Genomic DNA, 12,888 nt, shown 5'->3' with positions numbered 1-12,888 from the left:
ACTGGCCAACGGGGGTGGCGATGCGAGGTGACGCCAGGCCCAGCGCGCGTGACGCGAGCGAGCGAGAGGGTGGGCGGGGACAAAAAAGACGAAGAGATTGCTGTGGTTGTCGGGCCGGGTTGGGGTTTCTCATGACAAAAGTTCTGCGCCGAGGGCGGCCGGGGAGCGCGCGCCCTTCGTGGCCGGCAGGTGAGGTGGCGGGGGAAGCGGGCGGCGTTTCTAGGGCGGAGAAGGGACGGGGGGAGTTCTGTGTGGCGCCTCGCGAGACAGGGGCTTGGCGGGGGGGGGGGGTGTCTGTGCCCTGGGGTATCTGCCGAGGCCTGTCCGCCTCCGGGGTGCCCAGTGGCCGCTGCTCCGGGTCAGCTGCAGCTGAGCTTGGCCCCGTTGCCTGGCTGCGTGCCTTGCCCGGTGACACCAGCACCCCCCCTTCCCCCTCTCAGGCTCTGGGGGAAGGATGGAGGCACAGGGCACAGGACAGCTGGCGCTCGCTTGCCCCTTCCTCCCGTCCCCCACCTCTCTTGGAAGGAGGGTGGAAGAAAACAAAAAAGGAAAACCTGCGTCTTAGCTTTTCCTTCCCTCTAGCCCAGTCCTAGGTTATGCTGCTCCCTGGGCAACTCGCCCCCAACAACAAACCCCCGTTATCCAAAATCCACCACCCCACCGACCAGGCGAGTGGCGGATCGGGAGTGCTTGTAGCATGCTGTGGAGGATCGGGCCCCGTGGCGTTGCATGATCCGCTGCTTCCTCTCCTTGCTTCCCTCTCTCTGGACATTGGAAGTAGAGAGGGTGAGGATTGGACTTGCTGGGCTCAGTCCCCTTTGCCTGGTGTCCCCCCCAAGGGAGTGACAGCAGTATCCTCTCCTCAGCCTTTCCCCTTCCCACTCAGATGGCAAAAGGGCAGCTGATGCTACTACCTTTCCCAGCAAAGTAGGGAAGTGAGAGGCAGTGGCGGGGACGGCTGACGCTACCTGTAGGGAGGTGCACCACCCAGTCAAAGAGTGAAGGTAGCTGCTGTTGCCTTTGCCCACTCTCCTCTGTAGATGGCACTGCGGAGAGAAGTTGAGCCAACCGAGATGCCCAGAGAAAATAGTGGGTATCCTGGCAGGAGTTGCTTGCCTACTGTGTTGGGAAGGAGGAGGCTCTGCAACACTTTCTGAGCTATCACCTCAACCCTCTTGCCCTCTCTAGGGGGTGCAGTACTGTAGGTTTTACCCAGTCCTCACTACTTGGGAACCCAGAATGGTTAAAGTCAGCTGGCCCTGCATGGAATTGTTGCCTTATCCTCTCTCTCTGGGTGGCACGTCAATGGGAATTGGGGCCAGGGACTCCAATCCTTATTTTCCCTATTGTGGCGACAAGAGGGACAATGAGAAAAGAACAAACAAGCTGAGGGGGGCAGCTTATTACCCCCCCCCCCCGTGGCACCATGAAGACCAGTCCTTCCTAGCATGCTGCCCAGAGAGAGCAACCATGATCTGCCACCCCTGCCAAGCTGGTTATCCTCTTTTTAGTAGTGTAGTGGGCTGCATTGCTTCGATGGGGTCTTGAGAAGGATGAAGGAAAGTGGAAGCATGTGCTGGCAAACAGTCATACTACTAAGACACAGAGGAAGAAAACATCAATGAACAGCTGTCAACAAAAGTGATAGGAAGAGACAGAATAGTAGATTTGTGCTTCACTCTGTTCTTATCCTGATATAGTTTTATCTTAGCCTGATATTCAATATAAATTTAGAGTACTGAGTGGACGAAATAAAATACATTCCTGATTATGATATTTGATTCTAAATAACTTTTTTTATGGAAAGAGATGTTTTAAAAGAACATTAGTTATTGCCCTTTATTATTTGACAGTTGGAATAGTGATAAAATTATCCTTGCTAAAGTTCTTCAGGGATATCTCTGCCGGTAGATCATGAGACTCTTAATCTCAGTGTTGTGGGTTTAAGCCCCATGTTGGGTGAAAGATTCCTGCATTGCAGGGGGTTGGATTAGATGACCCTTGTGGTCCCTTCCAACTCTGCAATTCCATTATGGTAAAAAGGTTTTGAAGAAAATGCTGTCGTCTTTGATAGTTGCTCCTTCCTGAATTTTATTAAAGTAAAAGGCTCATATTTGTCATGGTGTAGAGTCTTTCAAAATGCTCTGGTTTGCTTCTGGTTTTGGTGTGAAAAATCCCTAAACCAAAGATGGTGAAGCTCCCATCTGTGGGCCAAACTGGGCCCAGCACAGAGTCCCAGACCCAGTTTGGTCCTTGAGGACACGTCCAAACCACCCACACCTGGCCTATGTGTGACATTAGGTGTTGGGCTGGTACAGACATGCCTTCAAATGAACATTGTAAGCTCCTGATTACTCCTTTGCTTGGAGCAAAGGACTCTCCCATTACCCATAATGACATCATGGAATTGGCAAGTGGGTTTTTCTGTTAAATCTGTCAAAGTTGGCCTGCAGGTTGGCGAAAAAGGTTCCCCACCATTGCCCAAAGCCTTTATCAAAGTTGAGACAGATTCACATGATGCTTGGAGGTGTTTGTTCAGATTTACAATGTGTCCATGATACCTATCTGTTACATGCATGCAAAATTAGCATGAGGAGGAAGCAATAAGGCAGACTGGCCAGCAATGTGATAATGCTAACACAGCATCAGTCAGTCCTCCAAAGCAACAGCAGACTTCCGATACTATTTCTTACCAGACAGCTGCAAGGACTCAACTTGCTCTCTTTTCCTGGATATATTTAAACTACTACAGTCATACCTTGTGTTGTATTAGGTTCATGTTGCGTCTTTTTGGCTTGCGAACGCGGCAAACCTGGAAGTGTATACTTCCGAGTTTTGCCACACACGCACATGCAGAAGCGCTCTATTGCGCTCCGCGCTTGCACAGAAATGCCGCTCTATTGCAGACTTTTGGGGGTGTGAACGACACCCAGGAACAGATCGTGTCCACAACTAGAGGTACCACTGTATACCTAACTTTTCAGTTCCCACACAGGAACATGGGATGTGATGCAAACATTCTAGTGGCTTTATGGTAGCCACCAGCCATCAAAAGAAATTGAGCAAATACCTTAAAAGTTATTTAGCTACACATGAGCTGGACGGGAGGATCTGTGGGCCTTCCAAATCAGCCCCATCCAACATGGTCAGTGATCAAAGATAGTGGGAGTTATAAGTCCAACAGTGTTTGGTAGACTAACAAGTTTCCCACTCCTGGCCTAGTGAGAAGGTCATTCTCAAGCTTTGCATGACAGAAAATACCACTAACAGGAACCATATTTTGAATTGAGCAATGAAGGGCCAGCGTCATTGTCTGAAACTTATCACAAGGGAGTGAGTCAGTGGACAAGGTCAAAGGGTTCTTTAACTTCTTTCTCCCCAGCATCAACAGTGAATGCTCAAAACCTCTCCTTAATATGCACCTTAGCTCATTCTGTCCATGAGCTAAGACAATGGAAAACAACATTGAGCACCGAGGGATAGAAAACGCATATAAACTTTGGTTTTGTTCACAATTTGGGAGGTGTAGGGCAAGGGTCCTTGTTTTCTCTCTTGTGATAAGAGGGGACCCATACTTTATGTTTACTTTTAGGTATTTTTATATTTCTTTTGTCTCTCTAAGGAGCTGAGAACATACTTCTCTCCTCTCCTGTTCTATCCTAATAAGAATCCTGTGAGACAGCTGAAACTTAGAGAGTTGTGTGAGTAGAGTTCAGAGCTAACAAGTGAGCTTCATTGATGAACAGGGAATTGAGGCCACATTTCCTAGGTCTTATTCTGACACCCGACTATTACCTGCTGCACCACACTTGAAATGTTCCCTCAGCCTCCTCTCCTCGCCCCTCTCCTTGGAAGTCCTCTGGGCTGCCGCAGCTGCTGCCCCTGGTCTCTGAGGTGCTCCCCTGCCCCAAAGAGAGGTGCCTCTTCACACTGCCCCACAGGGGCCTGGGAAGCACCCCCTGGCCAGCCCCAGAACCACCATTCACCTCTGGAGCTTGTAGCCAGGGCTGCTGCTGCAACAAACAGCCACACATGCCTTTGGGAGGCATAGACGTAAGAGGGAATCAGAGGAGGGAATAAGGGAAGGCATAGAGGGAAGAGGGACAGAGGCCAGTGTTGCCCGTGACACCCCCCCAACCATCATTCAAGGCACCCCAGGGTGCCATGGCACACTGGTTGAAAACCACTGCCTTAAGAGCTCTTCAGCACTACAACTAGATCCTTAATAAGCATCCATCTAAGTGCACAAGAAAAGCGTAGCTATGTAGCCAGAATATGACTTTCTGGGCTTAGGGTGGGGGAGTTTGTGGGCCTCCAGATGTTGTTGGACTCCATCTACCATCAGCCACAACCAGTGTGGTTGTTGATGATGCAAAATGTAATCCAAGAGTATCTGGAGGGCCACAGGTTCCTTATCCCTCTATGTGTGTATCTGTTTATCTAAAGCAAATCCTAAAGCTCTGTTTACTTGTTTGGAATGAAGCCCAGTTCAGTACATTTTTCTTCAGATTGCAACCTTTTTTTGGTGCCTTTTATGCATGGAGTTGAAACATGTTTTGCTCTCTTGCAGTTTCTTTCCACTTGGGACTTCCTTCATGCTGACATGGTAACGACAGGTTGGCTTTCACCAACAGGTGAACGGAGAAATTTGGTCAAAAGAGGTAACCTGCTCTTAAAATCTCAGTTTGGGGGTTCTAGGTATATTTGATTATATATTGGATTATACTCTGGAAAGTCCCAGCAATGGATGTGGGGGTTGTTTTCAGATTCTGTTGGTTTCATATTCTGCATGTGATAATAGTACTTCTTATTGTTTGAACAGCTGACAAATATAAATGAACACGATATCTCTCAGTGTTATCTGTGAAATACAGTAATAAACGAGAGAATGTATATTAACCTTCTGTTTTAATCTGTGCTTTAGAGTATTATGGAGTTAGAGTGTGAGTTGGAGTTGTGGGTAGCATGCTGCTAAATTCTACTCATGTTTGGGTAGTTTATTCTCTGTATCTTACAGCACTCCCTCTGTGAAAAAGAAGAATTATTAGCATTTAAATGAGTGCATGTTAGACACTGATGCTTTCCTGTGTTTTTGTAAAATACTGTTAGTCCCTGAAATTGTTCCAAATCCTGTTCATTAAATGATATGGGTGGTAATTAACTAAGTTTCGCTCAGAGTAGACCCATTGAAATTCATGAACATGACTGTATAAAGTCAGCTAATTTTAATGGGTCTACTTTCATTGAATCCTAGTTGAATACCTTTCTGTGCAATTCTGCTGCATGAAAAGGATTCACATATAGTTTGTAAATACTGTCACTGCCTATCTTTGGAAGGCTTACCTGACTGATTCACAAGCCTAGTTACCTTGGTTAAGACAAGGCTTAAGTTATGTATTTCCCTGGCTTTACCAGGTTTGATATAATGCACAACTCCACCCTCTGTGTAGCCTTTTAGAAATGAGGACAGAAAATTATAGTGGTTTTGTTTGTGCTCTTCTGCAAACTCATCTGTTCATATTTAAGGCATTCCCACACTGCCAGTTCAGTAAAGCTAAAGGTTGTAAATTAATGTTTGAGCAAATGGAGGAGCTACTATGTTTTCTGGAATTTTGTGCAATGTGATCTCCTTGTCTCGCCTATGCTGACCCAGTGGTGTGCTGAAAGAACTAGCATGGACCATTGTCATTGTTTTGTGGTATATGGAGATTAGCTGGAATGAAGTGGAGCATCTGAAACCTAAGAGAAATCCCAAGTAGCTTTCTGTTTATTATCGCCACCATTATTTATTTGTATGCCACTTTTCCATGCTGAACCATCCTCAAAATGGCTCACATCAAAAAGTTTATGTAAGATAATTCACTAACAATTACAATACATAACAAAATTTAAATAGTCATATAAACAAGAGGCTAATGAAAAAAATCATGTTAGCAAATATGCATTAAAATTAGTCCATTGATAATTCATAAGGTCCAACAATAAAATACAAGAACATAATCCAGATAACAGCAAAAATAATATAATGTATATCCAAAATGGAATCTTAAACTCACTCTTACATTTACTTTAATCTTTAACTTTCTGATGGTAACAAAACTGTTTATTGCAGAAGATTTATTTCTATAATTTAATATCACCATTGCATCTTCATTGGACTTGTCATATTTTATTAGAAGAAGGAAGAATTATTATTTATTAAGGGTATTCAACCTGCCTTTCATCCCAACATCCTAGGGGCAGGGTACAATAGATTTCACTTCTATAGTTGCTGTAAAATGAATGCATCTGTATTAGAACTATATTGAAACTGTTTCTAATTTGTGGAAGTGTTTTTACTTATCTTGCTTTATGTTTATAACTGTTTTACTTGTTTTATAATTGTATATGTTTATGGTTGTAACCTGCCCAGGGACTTTATAGTAGCAAAAAAATAAACAGACGCCTTCCTTTTAAATATGAATATGTAGCTTGATACTGATTGTGAAACGATTGTTTATTTTATTGCTTTTGGAAAGAAAATGCCAAACTTTTAGAGTGCCCTTTGTTACACTGTAATCACAAGGCAGATTCCTTCAAGAAGTGATCCTCATGATAGAACAGGTTTTGTGCATGGATCACACCCTCTGTAAAAACAAAAGCCTGAAATGGGGATACAAAATCCCTGTCATACCACTGCAAGCACAACAGTGACCCTGCTGTTGCCTTTTTGCTGGGGATGAAGAGTAAAATCCAAATATTCCTATTCACCAGTGGGCAACAGGAGGGGAGAAGAATGAATTTCTGAACTGGTTGAGAAGCAGTGATATTTAGTGTGCTCAGATTGCTTTGTGATTGGGAGAGTAACAAAATGCTTTAATAGAAATGGCACCCTTTTACTCTTAAGGCGAATTACCAGTTTTGAAAATATACTTGTGTTGTGACAAATACACAGGATTAATTGTGAATGGCTCTTGTAATGCAGGATTCTTTTAAGATGCACATGTAGTATACTTCACTCAGTAACAAGAGTATAAGCAATTTAGACGACAGAGGGCACTGTGCTGCCTATTGTTTGTGCATGCAGGTGGCAAGATGTAGAGACCACTCAGTGCACTTAGAGCCCAAGGCCAAATGCAAGTGCTGCCTGCGAGAGGATGGCTTCCCTGTGCACTAAACAGTGTGTGACTGCATTTCTTCTACACATCATGTGCTGCCATGAAGCAGCAAATGGGAAGCTATCTGCACCCTTCACACCCAGAAACTAACCCTGCAACCTGGCAGATGTTCTGTGTGTTCATGTTTAAATTGTGTATGGGGTGTGGTGGTGCTTAGAGTGTTGGACTAGGACCTAGGAGACCAGGGTTCAAATTCCCACTCAGTCATGAAGCTCAGTGTGTGATCTTGGGCCACTCACTGTATCTTAGCCTAACCTACACCCCAAGCTTGTTGTGGGGATAAAATGATGAGGGTGGTTGGGGGAGCCATGTATGCCGCCTTGAACTCCTTGGAGACAAGGTGGGATATAAATGCAATCGGTCAATAAAATAAACCATTGTAGGTGAAGGAATATGGTTAGGAAGATCCATATAATTATTGCTGGGCAGACTTACCAGTTTTGGCCAGGAAAAAGGAGTTGGCTAGAACAGCACATTTGGATCCACTAGCTTCTGCAAAAGCTCGGTGCAGGGTGGTCAGTGTGTGCCAGTTCAGCTACGTCTTGAATCCTTTATCTGCCTCAGTCTGATGAGTCAAGGTGATTTTGAAGAACTTTAGGAATGGCATGCAGGTTAGCACCTGCTTTATCCATCTCCATGAGAAAAGGCAAGATTGGGAAGTGTGTGTGTGTGTAAAATATAAGTTACAGTAGTGTGTGTGTTCATGTGTTCTAGATATATCATGAGTTAGAATGGTATAACTCTTCTCATTCCTACTGAGGGTAGGATTATTGTTTTCCTGGCATGGAAAGAGAGACTTAGAGAGAGGTGGTTAAAATTACTTGTTGGCAATATGTTTGATACAAGATTATTTAATGATATTGTGAAATTAGAGAGATTTTAGTGGTAATTTGCCCTGTTGTCTTTTTTAAAAATAAAAAACCCCATCTTGATTAGGGTGGCTAACCAGTGGCTTTACAGATGTTTTGCACTACAGTTCCCACCAGATTCAGCAAGTATGTCCAATGGCCACACTTTGACTACCTCTGCCCTAGATTAGTCAGTTGGTTAAAGATTTTTGATTCTCTAATGAGGTGACATTAAAAGACACACTGTGTGTGTGTGTGTGTGTGTGTGTGTGTGAAGATCTTGAAAGCATTAGATACTCAGAGCCTTGCAATTAAGGTATCTTTAACAATAAACATCAGGAGGCTTTTCAGTGAAGAGTAGGTATGGGATGAATGATAATTCTGGCTTGTGTTTGTGGTCATCGGTCTGGTTCAGAAAACTACATTCCCTTCTTGTTTCTAGTTGGTAGTCATGGGAGATTTACAAGTTCTAACACCCTGTTCAAAGAGGGAGAGCTCATTCTGAAACCTGCTTGCTTATCTTCTCTGTATTACCTGCATTTGGCATAGTAGCCGGGAGTGGTGTAGTGACCGTGACATTTCCATGGCAAAAGAACAGCTTCTGCCTGTTTACTTTTCTGATTTTTATTTCAAAAGCTCTTTTCAGGAACTTTGTAAACATGAATGAAAAAGTGTGTATGTTGGGGTGGGGGTGGGGAGCAAAACTGGCTTATATGCTCTGGGTCACTGTGGGTGGCCACTGCCTCAATTCAAAAGAAGCCTCCTGCACCCTGATCATGACATGGGTCTGAATTACTGACTTGTAACACCACCAGTGAATTTTCTGGGGACTCCCTGCTTCCCCTGGCTTAATTAGTGCTTCATGTACAACCCTCTTCTAAAACTGTACTGAGAAAGGGCAAGGAATTTGAGTGCAGTCATGAAGCAGTAGCTGTGCTATTTTCTTGGCCAGCAATTCCATAAACACTCTGAGCAGGTGGCAGAGGCAGAGGCGGAGCGATAGAGAAGTACACAAAAGTCACATGCTCCTTTCAGATGCTGCAGGCAGTCTGCTGAATTCTCCTGGCGGGTGAGTTGCTGTTTTTCATGGTTTTAATATACTGCGGCCAGTGTGCAGGCAAGAGGATGTTTAGGGTTCTATAATGTAGGGACAATATATTGCTTGGAGTCAGTAAGACCTTAATTTCTGTTTTGTTAGCATTTGGAAACGGAGACGCTGTGTGGGGGTTACAGAGATCTAGGCTGGAGACGTGTGAGTGGCCTCTGATCTATTCTCAGTTCCGTTTGTTTGAGCTGCAGGATCATGAATAAGTGGTGTGTGTTTTGTTATGAAAATTCTCATGGAAGGTAGTTCAACATGCCACTGCCCTGAATCTTTCAAAGCAACTGTGTTAATTAAGCTCAGTATATCAGCATCGGGTTTCTGCTGAGTCTGCTTTCAATAGGCTCTGCCTTTGTTCAGAGACACAGATCAGCTGTGTTCCATCTCACCCGAATGAAATGAAACCCTGCAGTGTGATTTTCTGAACTTTTTGGTGAGCATGCAACATTAGTATAACAGTTTCTTCCCGAAGCAGATTATATTTGAGCACCTGGTTATAATATGCTATTAAAGTAAAGCACTGACATTTCTCTTTCTAAGTAGCTGAACTCTGCCAGCAGTGACTCATAATATGGTCATTTTAATGTGGAAGATGTTGTAGGATTTTAGGTGTTGGCAATGTACTGTCTTTCTTCTTTTAGAGACTGAGCATTAAAATCTAAAATTGAAAAGCAGCATAACATTCCAAACAGACGCAGCAGGAAATTGTTGTTCCCACATAGCAATTTCACAGGTCAAGTAGAGCTATTAAGGTGAAAATGCTGATGAAACATCAATTATGATACTTAGAGATATTGCCATTGTTGTGAAAACTGCTGTATAGTGCATACAGCAAAGTCATCAAAATATTCAGTAGTATACAGATGCTGGGCACAATTGAAAACTGATTATCTTTGAGGCTTTGGAGGTTTACATTACATTCTATTTTTTTAAGCAATTGGTGTTATTCAACTGAGTTTTCTTCAGAGTAGATCCACTGAAACATGACTGAATTGGGCCCATTAATTTCAATAGACCTATTCTGATTTCACTATTTTAATTTTTTTTGAAGCCACCATTCCTTGGAGAAGGACTTGGGATATAAATTTACTATAGCAATTTACTTGCAGCTGCTATTCTTTTAAGTGTCTCTCTGTGCCAACCCATAAATAGGATCTGTGCATGTACAATGCCCATCTTTCAAAGATGACTGTGACATGTTTATCCCTTCTGTTGACCAAAATTTTTAGTACCCAACCATCAACTCCATCAAGTCATTGGGAGTAAGACTCGCCCTTTCGATTCCTCTTTAGTTGCCACATATTAGAGAAAGTCCTATCCGTTCTTTTCACAGCTGGAATTTTGTTCGTATCTGAAACAAAACCATCTGCAAGATAAAGCCCTTTTCTCAGTCCTTTCCCATCCTTTGAGAGGATTAACATTTTCATTTCAGAAACACTGCCCTGGTGGTGTACAGTCTTCAAGAAGCATGCAGAGTGCAGGAACAGATGCCCAGTCAAATGGTCAACATCTGTGGTGAATTTGGCTGGGCAAAGACCATATCACTGAGGCATGCTAAAAGTCTACCAAAGAGAAAAGCATCCATTTGTCAAAGTTCAGAGCTGCCCTCTCTGGAAAAGCCTTTGCTGCTCTTGAAATGACTTCTCAAGGCCCTTGAAAATAATTTCTTACTTAAAACACCACTACCAAAACATCTGGTATTCTGATCTGCATTTCTTGGGGAAATAAAAGGATATAAATCTAACCAATTAATCTTAGACTTATAGAGTTGGAAGGAACCCCAAGAGTCGTCCTGCTGTCTTCACTCTTAGTATAACTATATCACAGTCTGTTCTCACATTCATTCCATTTCTGAGTTGATTATTTGACCACGGTCTTATTTGTATTTATTGACAAAAAAGCTTCAGTCTGTTTTCCACATGTGGCCTTGATGCTGGCAAGAGAGCTTACTGGGAAGAGATGCTGCTCTTCAGATGTACAGATAGGGTTACACCCTGGCAGGAAAACTTTCTCACGGGCCTTTTGTGTTGCTTTAAAATAGGAAATAAGATACTGGCTTTCAGGAGCAACCAAACCTATTTTTAACAGATGCTTCCGAGTAGGGGCATTTTATATCTTCCTATGTACGAAAAAGTTTTTCACACTGCAGTTTGTGTGACTGCCAGTTGGCAACCACATAAATTGCAACACAACAACAGCGGGCAAAGTGAGTGACCAAAGCAGGCAGGTCAGTAGCCCGAGTAAACAGGCCAGCAGAGCAAGCAAGTGGGTAGGTGGGTGGCCCAGGTGGGCTTTCCCATGTCCCTCCTGTTGTTGTTGCTGCCACCCTCTGCCTCCTAGCTTGGTTTCATGCGTGGACAATGAGGGGAGACAAGCTGAAGGGGTCCTCCCCGTCATTGTCGCCACTGCTGCTACAGGCTGAAAACATTCTCTCCTTAGTTCACTGCCACCAGAAAGAAGTGTCCATTTATAAATGCACGCTTTCTTCTGCCAGCGAAAGCGGTGCGTGCTGAAAGAGGGGAAAGCTCTCTTCTCTTCATGCCCCTCTTCTCTGTGATTGACAGTGATGGGGAATCTTGAGACTAGGGTGAAATGTTGGAGGTGGCACGAGTTTTGGACAAACTGTGAGATAGAGTTTGGAAACGGGGTGGGTTGTGATGGGTATATGGGGTGAAGGAGCTGTAAGGATATGGGAGTTGTCAAGACAGTGTGGGGTTTGGCAGGGTTGGTGAGCAAATGAGAGTCCCAAGTGGTGATAAATGTCATACTGATACAGATGTTGAACATTAGTAGGAGCAAAGCCTTTTGTTGTCTTCTCTACTGCCCCATGCTCCCAACATAGTATTACATCATTTTTTATTTGATTTGTAAATGTTTTACCCATATATATATATATATATATATATATATTACCCATATATATATATAGTTGAAAAATCTGAGATTTCTGAAGACAAGTACAGGCTAGTGAGATCCTGCCATTTTTGCTGCCACTTCATTCTGTGTTCGCTTTTATGACAGGTGAAGTTGCTTTTCTTGGCAACTCTTTCTTAATACCTTTTGAAAATCCATCAATTCCAACATATTTCTTGTTTTGGACTCAAAAACCAGTAACAGTGATTGAAGTCTTTTTTGGGAGGGGAGAAAAGAATACACTGCCCTGAGAAATGTGGAAGAGCTATTATGCCTTACTAATCCCTGTGAAAATCATTAACAGAATTGTCTCCTGTTGTTTGCTCAGGTTTTAATCCTCACAGTGTTATCTAAAGTAATCTTACTTCTGAAGAGACAAGATTTATAGACCGCTCTGATTGAAGGAGGTTTGGACCTGTCTTTTGTAATACTGCAATTAAATGCTTCAGACTTGAGGGGGTCTTCATCAAACCCACTTTGTTGCATGAAAGAACTCCCCAAACCCCTTATTACCAGAAGAGCAATTTTTGAATTGTTGGCTTGAATATGCATTTCTTTATTTTATATATATAGATATATTTGAAGTATTCACTATCAAAAATTTCCCCTAGATGTAAGCATGCTAAAATTTCCACAGGAAAAATCTCTAGATTTCTATAGAAAGCCTTTGTTCCTTCTTCATGAATGACTCATAGAGAAGTTTCTACACAGATATTTCAACTTCCTTGTGAAAAAAATAGGTTCCTATGACATTGTCTTGTTTTTCCTCTTTACTGATGGGGTTTCTAGCAACTGCTCTGTAAACTGTGGTCTAGATTCTAATCCTCACTTTTTTCTGTTATTCTGGATGAGTTTTAAATTCATGCTT

At 43.1% G+C, this 12,888-nt stretch overlaps 1 protein-coding gene across 9 annotated transcripts in view; it reads left to right on the top strand.

The window, feature by feature from the left end:
- The first annotated feature begins 46 nt into the window (after positions 1-46).
- Positions 47-12,888, top strand: part of PPARD (peroxisome proliferator activated receptor delta) — a 50,106-nt gene continuing 37,264 nt past the window's right edge. For 3 of the 9 annotated variants that reach the window (XM_083445703.1, XM_083445698.1, XM_083445696.1), the window contains exon 1: positions 4,567-4,661. Coding sequence is in view for 1 of the 9 variants with exons in the window: in XM_083445697.1 (XP_083301823.1) it covers positions 4,604-4,661 (58 nt within the window). In the remaining 8 variants the exon portion in view is untranslated. Of the gene's footprint in view, positions 190-4,566; positions 4,662-8,203; positions 9,075-12,888 lie in introns of those variants that run through there. The other 6 variants (XM_083445702.1, XM_083445697.1, XM_083445700.1 and 3 more) reach the window with 6 other exon arrangements.

Source organism: Podarcis tiliguerta (genome assembly GCF_965153285.1).
Source record: "Podarcis tiliguerta genome assembly, chromosome: 6".
Lineage (NCBI taxonomy): Eukaryota > Metazoa > Chordata > Lepidosauria > Squamata > Lacertidae > Podarcis > Podarcis tiliguerta.
The sequence above is the reverse complement of the archived record's forward strand: the minus strand, read 5'-3'. Positions and strand labels throughout refer to the sequence as shown.